Genomic DNA, 21172 nt, shown 5'->3' on the forward strand with positions numbered 1-21172 from the left:
TGGGTAATTATCCACCTTTTTCCTGAGTAACTAAAGAGCAATGCCTTGAAGGATTCTAACTTCCGTTTGGCCACTTTCGTGTTCGAATCTCTATATGAAATCCATGTTAAAACAGGGTCAAAAAGATCGAATGAACTGAAAAAGTAGCAAGAACATCATTAACAAAAACATAATTTTGTTTTACCCAAAAAGTATTCTTATAGCTTTACAATATTACGGCTGAACCACTGATGTCACATGGATTATTTTAACAATGTCCTTTCTGCTCCTTGAACGTGTCAGTTGTGTTGCTGTCTATGCGGGGTCAGACAGCTCTCGGATTTCATCAAAAATATCTTAATCTGTGTTCCGAAGATAAGTAGGATAAGAACTAAGGTCAAGTTTGAAACAACATGAAGGTGAGGCTCATCAAAACAAGTTACATTCAGCTGCTGCAAACTCGTTGACTTTTGAAAATCATTTTTTTAATTAGAAAAGGAGTGGTTTTGATGCACAGAATTGTTTTTATTAACTCTTCTGTCTTTCATTTATTTGTTTATACATAATCTGTGTGTCTGCACACATTCTCATTACTGTCATTATAAAAGTCTAGCTTCTGCCAGTTTTGGGCGATGCAGATAAAAACTGCCAAATATCATTTGATATATTGGTCATCTACTAAATGACCTTGCACGATGATGTCATCAGACCTGTGATGCACCTCTAGAACATCACCAGCTGTGTGTGAAACCATGGTTAATTTCCTCTATCCTAAGATCAGTTCTTCAGCACAACATTTGAGCATTCATACAGGAAGCCTTCATAAAACAAGAACCAGTGCATCGGGGCAAAACATCTACACAGCCTGCTTTGTTGAGGTGTTATATCAACATATGACGCCCCTCTCTCTGCTCACTTCCTCCTTGGGCCCCAACAGCAGGAGGTTGGTGTCAACAAGGAATTCCGTCCTGTGAATATTTCCCTCCTGAAAACAAGTCATACACAGGGCCCTAGTGAGGTCTTTACAGGTCCAACGAGTCTTTTAAACTTCACTGCGGCAATGTAAAAACGAGACGTCGCCAACATTATGCCATAAAATGATACCGGGCGGTGCTAATAACTAGCTTGCAACAACACAGAGTGTTCAGAATGCAGAGTGTTCATGCTGGGTGCTGCTTTGCTTGGGAAAACCTATACACAACTTATCTTTAAAAGTATTTTTTTTAGAAACAAATATCTGTCACACTCCAGAGTAAAAATCTTTTCAGGTGTTATAATGGATATGTCCCATGTACAAAACATCTAAACTGTTTCTCCAATTATAAACAGGGCCACCGCGTCTGTAAACACCATTTAGTGTGACGTGAATCAACTCACCACTGTCTAGAAAAGTTTTCAATGGCATATTAACGTCACAGTTAGCTACGTTCAAATGTAATTTTAGCTTTAGCCTTTGTGATGAAAGCTCAAATCCGGTCAGTTATGACAGATGGCAGTGGCACTTCTGAGAGAAGAATTAGAGTCAGTTGTGTAGCTGCTCAGTGGGCAGTGATGACCTGCTGATTATACATCATGACTCAGAGTTTGAAGGGTGTTTAGTCTCTGTAACTCTCTGGGCAAGGTGACTGAGCCTTTTGCGGTAAACCTCATGAGTCTGGATCATGTTCTTTTAACCACAATTTCACAACACCACCTGCTACACAAAAACAGAGAACATTTTAAAACCCAGAATATGTCAGAGAGAAGAATTAGATTATTATAGAATTAAATGGAATCAGATGGCGTGGTGCATAACAGTAACTAAAAAAGTTTTAGCTTGTCCATCTTTATCTAACCATTTTCTTAAAGTAAGAGTTAAAGGGATAGTTCACCCAAAAATGAAAATTCTGTCTTTAATTATTCAACCTAATGTCTTTCTAAACCCATAAGACCTTTGTTTATCTTTGGAACACAAATGAAAATATTGTGAATGAAATCCAAACTTTCTGACTCTCCATAGACAGCAATGCAACTAAAATGTTCCCAGGTAGTAAAGTAGTAACGACATAGGTAAACAGTCCATGCGACATCAGTGGTTCAAACGTAATTTTGATACTTTTTGTGTGCAAAGAAAGCAAAAATATTGACTTTATTCTACAATTCTCAGACTATTTTAATGATGCCCTTACTACGTTTTTGGGCCTGGGAACATTTCGACTGCACTGCTGTCTATGCAGGGTCAGAAAGCTATCGGATTTCATCAAAATAAGGGGTCATCGGATGCAAAACTCACTTTTACATGTTGTTTGAACATAAATGTGTGTTGGCAGTGTGTGTACACAAACACCCTATAATGATAAAAATCCACCCAGTGGTACATATTTTAATCTTTATAAGTAACACCCCTTTTTCAAATCAGGCCATTCTCAGCATCTTTCTATGTGACGTCACACTGACCAAGGCCGCTCCCACAATAGCTGTTCGACACTGCCGTCTTACCATAGACCCGCCCTGAGTGAACGGAGTGAGCTGTGAACAGTCCGACCGCCATTGTGTCGACTCCGGTGCAGGGGAAGACAAGAAGGTGTTTTGTTGTTGGATGTAATCAGGGCATAAAATTAACACTCACCAAGCACCAAATGTGAGTGAAAATCTGTAATATATGTGTCATATACTGTGTCAGTCGCCGGTTAGCAGGTCAAATTTTATGAATAATAACATTACAATATAGTTAGAACAACAGCCAGTTTTTATAAATAGATAGATAGATTCGCTGTTTCTGACGTAAGCGAATAAAATAATCTTTTCCAAAGACAAAATCACTGGGACTGGTTAGCTGTTTTGTCATAAGCAGGGCCTAAAATTAACGCTCGCCAAGCGCCAAATGCGAGTAAAAATCGGCGCTGGCGAGTATATGTAACCGTGTCATTCGCCAGTTTTCGGATAAAACTTTTACGAACTACAACAATGCAATGAGCGAATGAGCAATGAGCGACAAGAGCGAATCAAATAATATGATACAAACGGGCTGATATAGTCGGAGCAGTGTGATGGCTAGCTTGTCCATAAACAAGGCTTTAAAAACTTTTACCTGAGAAGAACTTGAGAATGTGGCGACACATACCTGGGGTTATGCTGGAATGGAATGGAAACATGATGAGCAAACATCATAAAGTCATGGTGGTTCTCGTGTTTTAGCAGGAGGTGGTGTTTCACTGACGATGGATAAAAGAGAGACTGGCTTGTTTTTAACACTGTGCGCCTGTGTCACGCATACTCCGTTTGCCGTGCATATGCGGTGCGTATTTTTTTCGTGCTCATGTTAACGGATTTGAGCGTTCACACTCCACATTGTTGCTGAATTAAAGTGACAGTTCATTGTTTGCACTATATGAACATGGATTGACTCAAAAATGTAATAATTACACCATAACGGCATATAATTAAAGTAACTGCCTGTTTTTGCAAAAACAGTTTCATAGCTGGTAAAAGATTTTTTTGGCTGGTAAATTTTCTCATCTTACCGCCCATTGGTAGGTGTGGCAAAAAGTTAGTTTTAGGCCCTGGATGTAATAATGAACATAGCAGTCATCATTTACTCCTGACATTTGAGCTGTTGAAGATGCAGAGGATTAACATTACTTTCGTTTTTTAAAGAAATACGCCCAGTGATCTACATAAATGCGTCTATGCTCACGCAAATCAATCGTGATCCAGCTTCACCTACAGCAGAAGTGAGTATTTTTTGTTTTTTTATGCATCTTTGCAAATCGCCTTTCTTAATAATGTGCTAGTTAGCAAGCTTTGTGGAAGAGAAGGGTGGGGTGAGCAGGGCTCATTAGCATTTAAAGGCAAATGCACTAAAACAGCTTGCTTTGAAAAGGCCTGATTTTGACAAGGTAAAAAGGGTGTTGTTTTACACTACCCCTGAGAATTTTGAACCAAAGTATGTTACAGACTTCTCATTAAGACCCTAAAGAATCATATCAACTTGTGGACAATAGGCATTCGATGACCCCTTTAATTTGTGTTCTGAAGATGAACGAAGATCTTGCGGGTTTGGAACAACATGAGGGCGAGTAATTATTGACAAATTTTCATTTTCGGGTAAACTATCCCTTAAAGGAGAAGTCCACTTCCAACACAAAGATTCACATATAATGTGCTCCCCCCCTTGTCATCCAAAATGCAGTTTAAATGTGGCTTTAAACGATCCCAAACGAGGTTGTAAACGATCCCAGCCAAGAAAGAAGGGTCTTGTCTAACATAACAATTGGTTATTTTCATAAAAAAATAATACAATTTATATACTTTTTAATGTCAAACGTTCGTCTTACTCTGCCTGGACTGTTTTTTTTTCCAGTTTATGGCAGTTAGGGTATGTCGAAAACTCCCATCTCATGTTCTCCCTTAACTTCAAAATTGTCCTATATCGCTGTTTTACCTTTTTTGTTAAGGGTGTTTGATCTTTTTTGCATGTTCACTTTGCAAAGACTGGGTCGGTACTTTTGCAGCGATGTAGGATGATTTTGAAATGATTTTTGAAGTTAAGGAACAAAATACGATTGGAGTTTTTCGACATACCCTAACTGTCTTGAGGCAGAATACACAGAGTTCAATGAGAGCAAGGCAAGACGAGTGTTTGAGAATAAAAAGTATTTAAATTGTATTGAAATGAAAATAACCAATCGTTTCAGTAGATAAGATAAGACCCTTCTTCCTCGGCTGGGATTGTTTACAACCGCGTTTGGGATCATTTGAAGCAACATTTAAATGCATTCTGGAAGTTCAAAATCAGGGCACCATATCAGTCCATCATATGAAGAAAAATGCTGAAATGTTTTCCTCAGAAAAATATAATTTCTTTATGACTGAAGAAAGAAAGACATGAACATCTTGGATGACAAGGGAGTGAGTAAATTATATGTGAATCTTTGTTTTGGAAGTGGACTTCTGCTTTAAACAAACAATTTGCACATGAACATGCACATGAAAGACATTTAGTATCTTTCATTTAATATTAAGCATGCAAGTTCTGCACGAAAGCTCCTCTACAAAACATCTGGATTATTTATGATGGCACATAATGTTCAAATGATTTGTCTGAAAAGTTTTTTTTATGACAGCAAATCTTGAAATGTTTAGGTGTAAACATTACAAAAACTCCAAGAGAATACAAAAAGCTTCTGCCTCAGAAATATGTGGAACAACATACAAAATAAAACATTTAAACGCACAACCACGTAAATGAAAGGAGGTGAGGAAAGCGGAAGCTAGAATGCGACTACAAATGCCAGTTCCCCACTCAGGGATCAAACCTGTCTCGGATATCCTGCTCTACTATTCCGTCTCTCTGCCCGATGGGTCAACCATACTCTCTTACACACACACAGCATGAAAGGTGAAATTAGTTCTTTCAGTTTTTGTATGTTTGACTTGTACAGTGGAATTACCATCTGTCTAGTGTTCAAGAAGAAGGTTGCTGGTCCTGGACCCTCTCAAGGTTCTGATTGCACACATTAATTGTAATATATTTTAATTATTAATAGTTTTTCAATCTTTTGTCATCTTTATTTTTAAAAATGCAATAAAACAAAACAAGAAACTAAACAAAAAAAAAGAGGTGACAATTCAAACCTGGGACAGACGAAAACTAAGTCAGGCCATATCCCATTCAATGCGATTGGCAACCATGTCACACACAGTATGCCTCCAACAAGAATAGAGATGACACCGTGATTAAATAAAAGGCCTGTGGCAGGGCTCACTGCCTCTCTAAGCCAAACTCACGTGGCTCTGGAAGTGTTTGCAAACAGCTAAAAGAGGTCAATCGCTCTCTGTGACTTCAACTTCTAAAAATAGACCAACACATGGCAAACTCCCCAGTAATGTGGTTTGCGCTGATCAGATGCAACTGACCACTTTTATGAGCTTAAACAAAAGAGAGGTCTGTGTGGTCTCTCTCGGTTGACTGCCAAATGACTGAAGTCAACAGCACATACAAGATTTTCTTCAGCTTGCAGTCAAAGAACATGTCACACGTGCTGTCGGTCAATACAGGATATCTGCTGACCGGGTGGCATACAACCCTATAGGCTTATAGACTATATAAATCGATGGGGAATGTGGACCAGCGTCAAGTCGTTTGTTATTTTTCATTAGTAGTTGTCTGTAAAATCCTATCACATGCTAAGCATTCCCGCAGACCTTATGTCAGGCACATAACAATGCACACTCGAGTATAGCGTGATACTCATTTCCATTATCATCACCTAAGCTTTCGAAAACCTCTCCAGCATATTTCCTCATGTCAAGAGCTGGCAACAGGCTTGTCTGAAATACTTCGCAGGCTCCTTCTCTCATCGCCAATTCAGTTCTCACTGCGACCACAATGCATGCCTCTTCAGTCGAGAGAGTCTAGCAGTGAAACACAAGTAGAAAGTGGAGGTGGCTAGCCAAAACATCCCACACCGAACACAACCGCACTGGGGGAAGGCAGGTGTCACTTTCACATGTAACCACAATGACTAAATGCTCTGCCCTTTACTTAGGCCAGTTTCAAAGTATAAACAGCTTATACTGTAAGTGTAACTTTGAAAACAGACCTGCTTTGATACAGACAAAAACTATAAATGCTAAATAGTTATCAGAGGTGAGTTATTGAGAACTGCTAAACATTAATCCACTCATAAACAAGCTATAATCTGCATCTACTGATCAGATCTTGTGTATCAAACTTGACACATGTGTCTTTTTTAATAAATGGATCAACATAGGCCTTTGCGACTGAAAACTACTGCATGCGACTATGAAAAACTATTTAGGAGCACCAGTGTGACTGACCAGATCAGCGTATTTGTGTTTGCACTGAGGGGAGCTTTAAAGGTTTCTACTTTTGCAGCGTTGAGTAATGTATCACAGACATATCTCACAAATCCTTTCATAAACGAAGTGTAGACAGGGTATAAATAAGAGATTCATCGAGCAGTGCAGGGAGCTTCACTGATTATAATGGAGCTTTGTGAGATCACGATGAACTAAGATGAATGACAGCTTTTAATGATTACTGAGGGAGTTTATTAATGTGATATTGATTTAATACAACAGTTCAATAAACACGAAGTTAATATTAAGTGACTTACATTGCCTGACTAAATGTCACGTGTAGTCCAAGGAAGGCGATGAAGACGAAGGTAATCCACAAAAGGCTTTAATTATAAAATCACACGATACATAAAGAATAACAATTCAAGGCACCATAAACACATGTGACTCTAAACAATAACTGACTGCAAACTGAACAGAAAGGAGACTTTAAATAGGGTAGCTGACAAGAGCAAAACAGGTGATGGGAGTTACCTAATAATGAACTAATGAGAACAGGAACATAACCAAATAAGGACAAACAGGAACTGGAAGAGTCCTTGCTTCGTAGAAGGACCAACGGTGGAGGGAGGGTGGGGTTTCAGAAGGAGGACGAGAGGCTGGAGAAGGGCAGATAGGGAGGCCCGCAGACGACCACGGTGGTTTCGACAGAGGGAGGAGCCAAGAAGGATTCCTGGAGGACCAGGTGCAGGAGTCAGGCAAGGCCCAGGCTACAGTCATGGTGACGGCCCACGTTGGAGCTGATGGAGGGAGGAGCCATGGTGGAGGAAGGGCTGATGACTCCATGGGGCCGACTGACGGCGGTGGAGCAGGTGGTGGTGGAGCCCGAGGTGGAGATGGAGAGCCGACAAGCCAGGGTAAAGCCGAGGATCCGGAGGGCCAAGGCGGAGCAGGTGGCTTTGGCAACCGAGGCGCAGGCAGAGATCCAGAAGGCCGGAGCGACAGAGGACTGAGATAGAGCTGGAGGGAAGGAGAAGCCCAACAGAGCCGGGGGGGACGAAAGGACGAGGCGCAGCCGGAGGAGTGCAGTCCCGAGGTGGAGTTAGGGGGACAACTGACCAAGGTGGAGCCGGAGGGACGAGGGAGCCCGGTGGAGCTGGTGAACTGACGGGCTCCAGTGGAACGAGGGAACTGGAAGCCATGGTGGAGCCACTGGGTCGCAGGACCGAGGCGGAGTCTGGGCCTTAGAGGCCGGAAGCGGAGTCGAGGGATCTTCCAGACTTGACACCAATGGAGCTGAAGATGGGCAGATCTGCGGCTAGCCCATGCCACAGATGGTGAGCTGAGGGTGAGCAAAGGGGCTGAAGTGATCCAGCGGAGAGGGCGCTGAGGAACAAATCAGTGAGAGGAGGCAGGAGAGGGAGGTTGGATGGGATATTTTCCCAGGTTAACAGTTTGGGTGAATACAGAAAGATGGGTATCTATGAAAAGAATGGAAGTCTATTAAGTCTCTTAAGTCCAGTTCTTGCTCACCCTCAGCGGTGGTGCAGTGGGTGGGTCTTTCCATTGCCTCGAATCAGACATTTGAACAAATCAAATGAATGAATGATTCAGTAATACAATCAGTGACTTGCTGCCACCTACTGCCAGTTTTAGTGCCATTTTGAAAGTATCTTTTCAGTTATTTAAATCGTTTAATATTTCCATGTTCAAATTTTTATATTTAAAACAATAATCTCAAGATGAATTTGAATGTAGTTACACTCATGCCACTTCTGAGCCTCATTAAACATCTGAAAATACACTTATTGCCACTTTTGAGTTCTTTTGTGCCACCTCTGTAGTACAAATTAATTTTGTTAATACTGACTTCATTTGATTAGTAATTTATTTTACTTGTTCTTATTATTTTGCTTTAATTAGACATTTTAAAAAGCTTATTATAAAATAATATATTAATATATATATATATATATATATATATATATATACAAAGAAGTGATAAAACATACTTTTCATAAAGTTAGAACAATGCCATTGCAAAGGCAAAAAGAAAATTCCCTTTGTAAATCACTTTAAGGAGTCAAATATCACCTTATAATGGGAAGCCTCACTTTCGACCAGATATTTTGATTGTGATTTGAAGGTGCTCCTGAAATTTTTGACTGTGCTCCTAAATTTTATAAGCATAGAGCCCTGACAGATTACGTCAGTTTATGTTCTACATTCTTAAAGGCCTTTGTTGCCTGTTATTGCAGGGATAAATAGGTTTACACTGTACTTTCAATGTATTTCAATGTAGTTTAGTGAGCAAAACTCAGCAGCGACAATCTGCTTGGCAACATTTTAATGCCACAGAAGCCCAAATAAGTGACCCTATTGCTAAAACATGAACATTGCTTTTTTTATTCACTTAAACACCCATTTATACTGTAAAAAATACAAATGAGTAATCTGTCAAATGATTAATTGCATCCAAAATAAAAGAATAAAAGTTTTTGCTTACATAATATATGTGTGAACTGTGTACACTTATTAACTATATATATAAATACACACACATATAGTATATATTTTACAAATATTTACATGCATATATTTAAACACATTTTTTTCTTAAATATATACATGCACGTGTGCATATTTATATATAGCTAATAAATATACACAGTACACACACATATAAACAAAAAAAATATTTTGGATGCGATTAATCACAATTAATCATTTGACAGCACTAAAATTTAAAAAATATTATAAATATGTGTATAATGTTATCTTTCTATTACTGTAGGTATACCCATCATTAAGAGATCTGAACGTGAATGTATAAACCTCAAAAGAAACATAAAACTATCAATGAAATAAAATATTTTATTAATCTCATGACTTCTGTGGTTAGAAAGCACCTTGAAACTAATAAAATCAAACTTGGTGAATTTTAAAGTATTTATTGTTTATATAACTTTACCGCAGACACAATAGCACCCCCTTGCGGCCCCTTGTGCTACGCTGTATATGCATACAGTGTGAATGATAAAATAAATGTGAGCTTTCCGGCCCTTCATTTTCCAGTAGTGAGTCACATTTATTGGCCAGCGATATACCTGTAGATTTAGAACCAGACATCCACTTGGTTTGGTGGATTGCATCATAGACGACAGCTCCTGTTGGAGGAGCCAGAAGGTAAATGCAGGATTAATGTAAAATGTCTGCACCTTCAAGAATACAAAAATGCAATGGGTTACAGAAATGAAGGGAATCATTTGGATGAAGGTTATCCCTTCAGTCTGACAGACTAAAAGGAGTCAGCAGTAGAGGGATTAACTTGCTTCAATCTGTGGTCTACATCTGATCAGAGGCTTGAACTCCTAACCTGATGCCATCTTCACCCACTTGTTCACAGTGGGCTGGACAACAGCGAGTCCTGCGCAGAAGACAATGTCCTGCCTTTCCTTAACATTTGATAGTGGAAATTTTGACAAACCACTTCTGAATAAGACATTCCAGGCACTTACATTATAACTCGTTTGATGGGATTTTAGGAGAATTATCCGTATGATTTAGGGGCACTTTTTAGATATCATAACAACATTTTCTTTAATTAATTAACTAAAAATAATAAAACTAATCCATAAATTTACTATAACTATACTATAGTGGACTCTGTTTCAAATAACTACTGGTGACACAATTAAAAAACGCCTTTATTTTTTATAATTTAATTTATTATCTACTAATATTACTTATTGTTTCAAATACTCAGCCAAGTCGTCTGGCCCACCTGAAACTGACGTCACATTTAAGTGCAAAATATGTAACCTTCTGCAAAAACGTACACATGGTATGTATGCAGATTGATACTTTCCTGTCTCAGGCGCATAACTCCAGCACCAGACAGTCATACTTGCGTCCGTGTCTAGATTTAATGCATACTTGGAAAACTTCAAGTGTCTCCTGCAGCTTGGTCATACTTCCTCCTGAAGAGAACAACCTCTGAAGGGTTTTCTCAGCGTGTGGAAAGAGACTATTAGTCAGCCGGCTCACGTCACATGTTTACATCATCAGCTCTGGTTCTGAGATGCAATAGGGAGGGGGGGAGCTCCCCACAACATCCTATCCCAGCCCTGGTCGCTCTTCTTCCAAGCCTGACCATAAACAACAGTTCTTATTGCATGGCAACAGGACGCTCTCCAAAACGCGCGCTACCCAGCGCTCAGTCCAAACACTTGAGAGAATGTGTACAAACAGAGCCCAGCAACCCTCAACAGCGGCAGATCACATAGAAGACGGCCGGCACTTAACATAGAGCTATATTTGGTGTGGAAAGTTACCATACCTCTGATACAGAGCGGGCAGCTGGTGAATCCTGGTGGTTGGCGAGAATGAGGAAAGGAAGGGTGCACAGCTGAGGATGCTGCATGGCCAAGTGGAGCTCAGATCGGGATGCCTCCATCTCTTCATCTGATGCCGCACTGTTGAGGACAAACACCACACCTTGGGAACCCTGATAATATCGGCTCCAGTATTTCTTGATGCTCTCAGCTCCTACAGAGAGGGAAGCAGTAATGATGTACCATGTGACGTTCATGTACGATCATAAGTAAGCAAAAATCCAAAAATTGTAACGTATAGGCTCCCTTTCAATTTATGAGTGTGAATTTGAAATGAATTGCTAAACCCGGCAGGAAGATGAACTGAATTTTAAATTCAAAATGACAAAAAGAGGACTTTAAGAACTTGTAAATTAAAGAAATTTAACACATGTAATGCATTCTGGGAAGTCTATCTATCTATCTATCTATCTATCTATGGCTCTTCTGCACTTGTGCTCCTAACTTAAAAAATTTAGGAACACAGTCAAAAATTTCAGGAGCACCTTTAAATCATAATCAAAATATCTGGTCGAAAGTGAGCCTTCCCGTTATAAGGTGATACTTGACTCCTTAAAGTGATTTACAAGGGAATTTTTTTTTTTTGCCTTTGCAATGGCATTGTTCTAACTTTATTAAAAGTTAATTAATGTATGTTAATATATGTTTATAAGCTTTTTAAAATGTCTAATTAAAGCAAGTAGAATAAATTACTAATCAAATGAAATCAGTATTAACAAAATTAATTTGTACTACAGAGGTGGCACAGAAGAACTCAAAAGTGATTATAAGTGTTGAGTGAATGAATTGGAGTTTAACCGTCACTCCCATTTTTGAACACAGACATAAAAATGCACTATCCAGACTTAAATTTTAATAATTCATAAATGAAAACATTTTGTAATATGATTTTAATGTACATTTTCTGTGGAAATGCAATGTCTGATTTTAAAATGCCTTTCAAAGGATGAATTTTATAACTGATATATAATTTCTTATGACTTCTAAAACGTGATAGGGAAAAAGGCAACAAAGAAAATCTTTTGTGACAAAGGTCAGAACTCCTGTTATGATGTAGATTACTTTAAGTTGCACTCTTGACATATATTAATCTATTACTTTTCCTACATAATTTGTAACACAAAAATATGATAAAATATCTATTTAGGAGTCTTTGACCTTTCCAACAATGTATAGTTTGTCAAGATTAGATTAGGATTTATTTGTAATATGGTGAAGTAAACTTAGGCGTCCCACAAAGGGGACGGTGACAGTTAAAGGGTTAAAGGGCATTCTTACTTAAATTCTAAAGCCATTTTAGGTCTTTCATTTCTGATGTTCTGAAATATTAATAGGGAGTTTCCCTATGTGTCACAGAACATATCATGTAATAAAAATATTCCCCATTTCCTTATAGCATCTTTCCTTTGTAGCATCAGTTCATGACGTACATCATATTATGCTCTTTTTTTCAAAAGAGTTTTAAAATCTTTCAAATGAATCCCAAATGAAATAGGCTTAAAGTACTAAACTTAGCCTGACTGCAGTCATCCAAAAAAAAAATACGAAAGGAGGGGAAAAAGGAAATAAATCATGAAGCAGTATTCTGTCACAATAATCATCAGACCACAAGTCAAGTCATGTAACTGTTGACAAATCCGGTGAGATCACGATGACGCAAGTTTATAGAAAAAATGGTCCTGAAGTCTCAAAACAAAATTGTTAAGGCGAAACTGCAAGAAATAAATCACTCTCACCAGAAAGGAAGCATTTGGTTTGACTTGCCAGGCTAAACTAGTGTAAAAAAACAGCACGCAAGACTCCTGGGGAGATGTGAAATGGCAGTATGGTCTTTTACTCAGTGTTTTCTAACACAGCCTGTTCGAAGATGCCAGCTTAGTTCAAATATCTCACTGATTTTGTTTGGCCATTTCTTGTATATTTGCAAAGAGACTGTAGTAATTCTACAAGCAAATCAGAATATATGCAAATGAATACAGAAGAGATGTATAAATGAATTCAAATGTTTTTCCTTTTAGATAATGAAAGAGAATGTCACTTAATGATTACATATGATTAATTCTAAAGACAAATTTATGTTATCACATGCATTACGAACATGTAACATACCTATTGGAGACATGTTATACTCAAAATCACAGAAATGTTACCCTGGACCACAAATCCAGTCATAAGGGTCAATTTTTTAAAAAACTTCCATTGATGTGTGGTTTGTTAAGATAGGACAATAATCTGGAATATGGAATCTGAAGGTGCCAAAAAATCTAAATATTGAGAAAATCACCTTTAAAGTAGTCCAAATGAAGTTCTTAGCAATGCATATTACTAATCAAAAATTAAGTTTTGATATATTTATGGTAGGAAATTTACAAAATATCTTCATGAAATATGTTCTTTACTTAATATCCTAATGATTTTTGGCATAAAAAGCGATAATTTTGACCCATACAATGTATTTTTGGCTACTGCTATAAATATACCTGTGCTACTTGAGACTGTGGTCCAAGATCACAAATATCTGTTTAATTTAACTATTTCAAATGATTAATTCTGTTTCAAACAGACAGAATGGAGTTAGAACTAGGCCAACAGTCAGAAAGACAAGTTTGAGCAATTAGTTTCTCCAAAATCTTTCTCCAAAGAGGAAATGCATAGGCCTTTTCAGGAATTATTCAATGTATTTGGGTTTCCTCCAAGTCTCTAGGTTGCCAGTTCAAATGTTTAGCAAATGTTTTACTGGTTTGTAGTCCACATGTGGTTCTTTTTTACTGCTATAAATTGATATATCTGCACTGTGCCACAGTAGTTGTTTTTATTACAAGGCTCTCTGGAACACTCAGATACAGATTTTGACATTCTGCGGTCAAACGTTTATGTATAATGACTGCTAAACGGTACATTTGATCGTTGCCAGACAACCAATTTCCACAGTTGTGCATAGCAGCAATCCACAGCCTCTTTCTTTCACATAATAAAATAATTAAAATGTCCATTTATGTATTTATTTGGCAAAACGTCAACTAATAAGTAATTTTATTATTGCAAAATAAACCTATTCAGGATGATCCGATCACACCATCAGAGTTTGTTTTGCAATAATCATATTTGTCTGTAGGTTACGCCTTAGGTGTGAATGAGATCTACATGCTTACAAAGAGAGTCATACACTAACCTCTCGTCTTCATTTACACTACTGTATAAAACGTTCAGGGACAGCAAGTTTTTTTATTTTGATTATTAATAATAGTAGTATGTGTTTCTTGAGCAGCAAATCGGCATATTAGAGTGATTTCTGAAGAATCACGTGACCCTGAAGATAGGACAAAGTCAGCTTTGCCATTTAAGGAATACATTGCATTTATTAAAACAGAACACTGTTATATTACACGATATGGTGAACATAAGAAACTTCTTTCAAAAGCATTAAAAAGTTTTACTGACCTCAAACATTTGAACAGTTGTGTACGTCAAGTACGTAAGAAAATAAGAGCCTGTAACCTCATTTTGGACTTTCACTATCAAGATGTGTCACCACAGTCCAGCAACACCATTTACCGTTTCCCATAACACACTCAGAATAACAGCAACAAGGTAAACTCAAGCTGACTGCCTAGTGTAAATAAAAAAGGGTCTGCAAAACATAATCTCAGTTATCTGCAGGTTCACGCAGCATCTGAAAACTTCTACAATGATTTTGGGTCAGTTTTTCTGAATGGATATAAACACAGAGAAACATTAAACTAAGCACTAGACTACACTCTTCCTGCTAGATGAAAGCATAATCTAATTAGCCAAAATTCTTAACAAACAAACAGCAAAGATCAAGGACAGAGATGGGAAGTAAAAAAAGTACTTAAGTAGATTTTTCTGGTATCAGTACTTTACTTCACTATTTTTTGGACTACTTTTTACTTTTACTCCTTGCTTTTTACACAAATATCTGTACTTTGTACTTCTTACATTTTCAAACAAGGCTCGTTACTTTAGTTTTAATCAGCATTTGGTGGATCACCATTCGATAACAAATCTTTAATAAATCATGCATCGGTTAGTCTTGACTGGCAATGCGATTCGGCTCTGCCAAACGGTTTCTATGAGAGTAATCATTGCAAGTGACTCGAGAATGGAGTGGAAGTGCTGGATGGGTCATAGAGGCAAATCTACTGACCTGTTCAGGACTTAAAGTGCAGGTCAGTTTCATTGGTAAACAGGCTGGTAAGAGTTGCTAGCAGTTTAATGCTTAACTAAATAAAGACAAAACTACAGCAGTAGTACTATAAACAAAAGAAAACTAAATTACTATCATCACTCAAAATACTCTATGCTAAAGGACATCATTATTGTCTACTGTAAAGTTACAGTAGTAATTTATAGGGATGCACCGATACCGATACTGGTATCGGGTATCGGGCCGATACTGAGCTCCTGTACTCGTACTCGTACTCGTTAAAATGCCCCGATACCAAACGCCGATACCACATCATGTGACAAGTGCGTATGCAGGCAAAGAAACACCGACAACAAAACGACAGACAGCAGAATGGAGTCATTAGAGTATAAAGATGTCCACGAAGTATGTGTATGTAAGTAAAATAATGTTAAACATTCAGTATTAAGCTTGTATAACTGGTGCGCGTCAGCAGATAGGCAAAGCACGCAGATTGGATTGAGCGCGCGGCGGCCAAGATGTGCGGGCTTGTCGAGTTAATATCCCGCCTTGACATCACTGGAAAGTTTGTAGTTCGGTATGATATGTCAAAAACAATTTAAGTAAATCAATGCACAAGTTATTTAACGGTATAGAGAGAGAGGGAGCGAGAGAGAAACGCGCGCTGTTGCGTGATCTTCATTGATGTTCGCATATTTAGCACACGCATCTTTTGGATTAAAACAAAATCGTAGATATAAGAATATATATATATATATATATATATATATATATATATATATATAAATATAGGGGCATTCGCTATAAACATCGTTTTTTTTCAGCCTTAAGCATACACGAATGTCCGGCGAAAGTGAAACTATAGCAGCCTGTGTGAAATGCGATGCGATGTTTTGCTTCACGAGTGATTCTCCATTATTTGAGTCGCTTTGGATTGTAGCCCAAATAGCAGCATATTTCAGATAAAAAAATGTGACTTATAATTCTGAAAATATCAGAGTTAGGAGATTCATAATGAGTGGTTCACGTGATTACAGTACTGAGCCGCTGCAATTGAGCAGTTTAATGCTATTAAATTGAAGATGATGAACCATAGAGAGCAAAAAAAAAAAAAAAACAGTTAAAGCAACAAAACACATTTTAATGGGCATAATTAAGTGTAAAAATAATTAAGTGATATATAGTCAACCCAAAAATTATTTAGACAGCAGATATACACCATCTTTTGACAATTTTTGATATATATTTATTTTTATTATTTATTTATTTTTTTTTTTACTAGTGGGTGCAGGACACAGTTTATGATAATGGATTCTAAATACATTTTGGTTTGACTGTATCTATTTGATAAACAAAGTTGACCAACTAACATTATACATATTCTTTTAGTTTCTGTACCCTATATTTTACAAATCTACCTGTAAATTTTAAAGTATCGGTATCGGTACTCGGAATCGGCAAGTACCAAAATTAAAAGTATCGGTATCGGGCGAGTACTGAAAAAAGTGGTATCGGTGCATCCCTAGTAATTTAGCAAACAAATGTTACAAAACATTATTTTGTAATACGTTCAGAGGGAGCTAGCCAGATAACAACACAATCCTTACGAAAATTAAAACCAAAATCCATGGTTACTATAGTTAAACCATGGTAACCACAAATAACCCATGGTTTTGCTACACTAACCATAGTCTAACCATGAGATGTGTGATAAAACTATGGCTGTAGTTAAATTAAAACAGACTGTAATCAATCCACCAAAAAAACAAAAACATTATTACTATACTTTTACTGTAATAAACCATGGTTAACTTTGGTAAGAGGAAAATATAACTCATGATAATGTTCAGTATTTGGATTTTTCTGTAAAGATATTGTCATGATATAATCATTATATTACTCATTTTGACATTCAGGCAATTTAGAAAATATCGTTTTCTTAAATCTATAGTATTTAAGCCATTATAAGATAAAACAACAACACCTGGTCATAATGTGATACTTTAAACTGAACTTAAATAAAATTGTTACTGCAAATAAAATATAATGAGGTGGTTGTTTTGAAACAAGGCGGAGACAGTTGTGCTCATAACAGTACTGTAAATGGCTGATGGGAAAAGTGACAGTTACAAGAAAATAAGTGAAAAAAGCAAACACACAAAGTGAGATGCAGAGAGATATAATGGAAAATGAAAAGACTGATCTTGTTCTACATGATGGTTGTTTAGCCTTGATATATTCATTAGCTATCAAGTTATTTTGTAATAATGTGTCAATATGATGTGAGATCCAGTTACCAGTGTGACACTAAAACAGGTAGTAGTAATGGATACGTTTTACTTAAGTACATGTCTGAGCTCCTACTTCTTTACTTTAACTTAAGTAAAAAAGTGTAGTCAGTACTTCTACTTTTACCAGAGTATTTTTAAACATGAGTATACTTCTACTTGAGTGAAGGATGTATGTACTTTCGCCATCTCTGATCAGGAAGTGTGTTGCACATGAGGAGTTCAGTGCGTGTACTTTGCGAATGGGTCTGATCTGTGTGGTTTGCATCAGTGAACAGTGAAGCACCCCTCTTCATCTCGTACCCATCTATCATCATACTGACATCTTCTGCCACCTATTGGTCAATGCCCCTTGTCAGGAAGTCAAATGTTAATTTGCTGGAAAAACATAGTCGTTGATGTTTCTGTGAGACATCATTGAAAACACATTCTGGTTTTGTTCAGACAGAATAACGGAGAACCCGCTGTACATGCTTGTGATGTTGCAGGGCACCATTATCTAAGGCATGTGTGAGACTAAAAAAGACATTTTGCAAAAACAATCTACTCCTCCTAGGACCTGTTATCTAGACCTGCCAAGAGAGATGCAGATATGTTGAAACAGTCTGTCTTGGCTGCTCGTCTGTCCACATCTCCAGGGCATAGTGTTTCATTTTAACTCATTAAATGTCCATCATTTCTGCCTGGATCACATCAGACAGCTTGGGTCTCCAAATGCCTTTCCACAGCTCAGATCCAGGTCATGGTATCCAGCTCGAAACCATCTAACCACAGGCAGCAGACAGTACAAACAACCAAGCATAACCGAGTCTTAGGTTTCTTTTCTCTTTAAATATAAATGAGTCAAATACTTTGGCACTATTTAATGTAATCCACACTCCATTCCTGCATTATGCGTGTGCCATTTACATTGCCATTCGAAAGCTTGCGGTCAGTAAAATTGTTTTGTTTTTTAAGAAATAAAATTATTCAGCAAGGATACATTAAATTGATCAAAACTGACAGGAAAGATGTACTAACAACTTTCAAAAGAATCCTGAAGAAAACTGTTTTCAACACTGATAATTATAGGAAATGTTACTTTAGCATCAAATTAGCATATCAGAAAGATTTCTGAAGGATGATGTGACACTGAAGACTAGAGTAATGATCCTGTAATGAAATTCAGCTTTGCCATCACAGGAATAAATTACAATATGTGTTAAAATGGAAAACGGACATGTTAAATTGTAACCATATTTCACAATAATACTGTTAAATGCACGTTGTTCAAATAAAATAAAAGCAGCATTGGTGACATGAGAGAAAAAAAATGTGTTCCATGAGAAGCAAGCGTTTCTTGCAACACACAGACTGGAACAGTGTTTATGAATGAACAAAGTGACGGGAATTTCTGGTCTGTTCTGGAATACTGGAAAGACAGAAAACACGAACATGCAGAGTGATACAGCGAAAAAACTCCCCTGACTAAACACCAACAAAAAAAGAAAGCTGCTTGACCAATCACATTTGAGAATTCTATCCTGCTTCTTCAATGCCTGAACAAAAATTTAAATATAGTTACCTTTGTAAGTTTTAACATTTTTGTTTAAAAAAATATATATATAATTTTATACAGTACAATTTCTTATCAAGCACTGAATAGATTCCCCCTAAAAATATCTTGATGTAAGGGGGATAGGATTCTGCAGGAGGAAAGGATAAGACAACCAAGCCTACTTCAACATTGAGTATTTAGATATGAATCTTTAATATAAAGCTATTCAGTCATGATCTTTATAAACTCTACTCATCATCTGCTGTCCAGCTGGTTCAGAAACCTGCATAGTTTGACTTTCCCCTCTGCAAGTCCAAGACACATCAGCATCCCTGATGTCATCACCATTAAAATCTCATAATTGTTTGTGTCGTAAATCGAATGGAATTTCGTGGAAAGGGAGTAACAACAGAATACCGTCGCCACATATCACATTTAGACATTAGCATTGCATTAGAGCAATCAAGGGAAAACAAGATAGCAATATTTGTCATTGCTAACTACGATCACTCAGTTACAGCCTTCAATATTTAAGAACGATGGAAAAAAAACCCTGACTATACAGACTAATATGGTTTGGTTTGGCAGGAGCAACTCAACCCTGGCAGGACATCCTAAAAAGTGTACAGTGCAGTCCAAAAGAAAAAAAAAAGAACACCATTTTAACATGGAACAGTTATAGCATAAACAAAAAACAAATATTTCAGCACTATAATATTTTTTTTTTAGTCAGATGTTCTTGCTTCCACTGAAGCACAATATGCTCTCACACTATGCAATATTTCTCAAATCAAGCAGGAGAACATGATTCTTCAACCCTGATGAGCTCATGCACATCAAATGCTGATGTCAAAGCAAAGGAAGGACAAAGTAAACAAAATCTGAAATTCTTGACTGCTTTGTTTTTTTTTAAAACTTACTCAAATTGTTATGTGTACAGTATATAACTGCAATTCAAAGGAGACATAGGATGCAAAATTCACTTTTACATGGTGTTAACTTAAATGTGTGTTAACTTAAATGTGTCTTGGCAGTTTGTGTACATAAGCCACCCTATAATGATAAAAAGGGGATTTTTGAAGGGGATGCGCCCCCTAATCGTCCTAAATGCATTTGTTTGGGCAATTCATTTCACCAGACTGCTTTGTAAACGATCGTCAGTACAAGGCAATGCGGCTAAAGTTAATAGTCTCATACCACGTCTACACTCAAATGCAACACTGCAGCGAGTTGTCCGATTGAGGACATGCAATGGGAATGAGCGCAATTTACAATGGAAGGCAATGAGCCTCACGCTGTAAGTTGATGTACTATTGGTTAAACTGGCAGTGGAATCACATGGACCAAAACACAACAGACATTCCGACACAGAATGTGCATTATATTGCAGAATAATTGGCTGTAGCATTGTTTTTCAGGGCAATAAGTTTGTGAAATTAGCATGTTTCCTAAACATCTGTGAATGTTTTATAGTGTTTTATGCTTTCGTACAGTCAAACAACTACATACAGCACCTTTTAAAATGGTATCAAACTAGAAAGTATGCAAAAACAGAAGTATTTCAGTAGTGGTGGTGAGACTCCTGAAAAGTTCAGAACAATAGCCAGCCTACTTCATTACAAACATAAATCTAAAGTTAAATCAGATATCTGAATTTCAAACATCCTTCTCAAAACTTCAGACTTTGAGCTAGTGAGTTCTCACGTCACTTGGGAAGCCTCTCAAGCGTGTACAAATAAAAAGAATGATGACTGTTACGGAACAGCTATCAGGACATTTGTTTTCTATGAACTCAGTGTACTCCTTAAAATAACACAAGAGTTGGCAGAATAGAAAAACAGTATTTGATATAACGTAGCATCATATTATAGCTCATTGCTAATAAGATTCGCACACATACAGTACATTAGCTCCAGGAGAACATTATGAAGATCCAAGAGAATTGGTAACACTTTACAATAAGTTTCATTAGTTAACATAACTACATTAGTTAACATGAACT

The 21172-nt window shown here is 37.3% G+C and overlaps 1 protein-coding gene across 5 annotated transcripts in view; it reads right to left on the reverse strand.

Moving 5' to 3' along the window:
* Positions 1-21172, reverse strand: part of arl15a (ADP-ribosylation factor-like 15a) — a 130330-nt gene that overhangs the window by 62116 nt on the left and 47042 nt on the right. For 4 of the 5 annotated variants that reach the window (XM_051110329.1, XM_051110330.1, XM_051110328.1 and 1 more), the window contains 2 exons: positions 11123-11331; positions 9891-9950 (listed from right to left, as the gene is read on the reverse strand). In XM_051110329.1, the coding sequence (XP_050966286.1) occupies positions 9891-9950; positions 11123-11331 (269 nt within the window). The remainder of the gene's footprint in view (positions 1-9890; positions 9951-11122; positions 11332-21172) is intronic. The other variant, XM_051110333.1, reaches the window with a different exon arrangement.

The sequence above is a fragment of the Labeo rohita genome, chromosome 5 (assembly GCF_022985175.1).
Source record: "Labeo rohita strain BAU-BD-2019 chromosome 5, IGBB_LRoh.1.0, whole genome shotgun sequence".
Taxonomy (NCBI): Eukaryota; Metazoa; Chordata; class Actinopteri; order Cypriniformes; family Cyprinidae; genus Labeo; species Labeo rohita.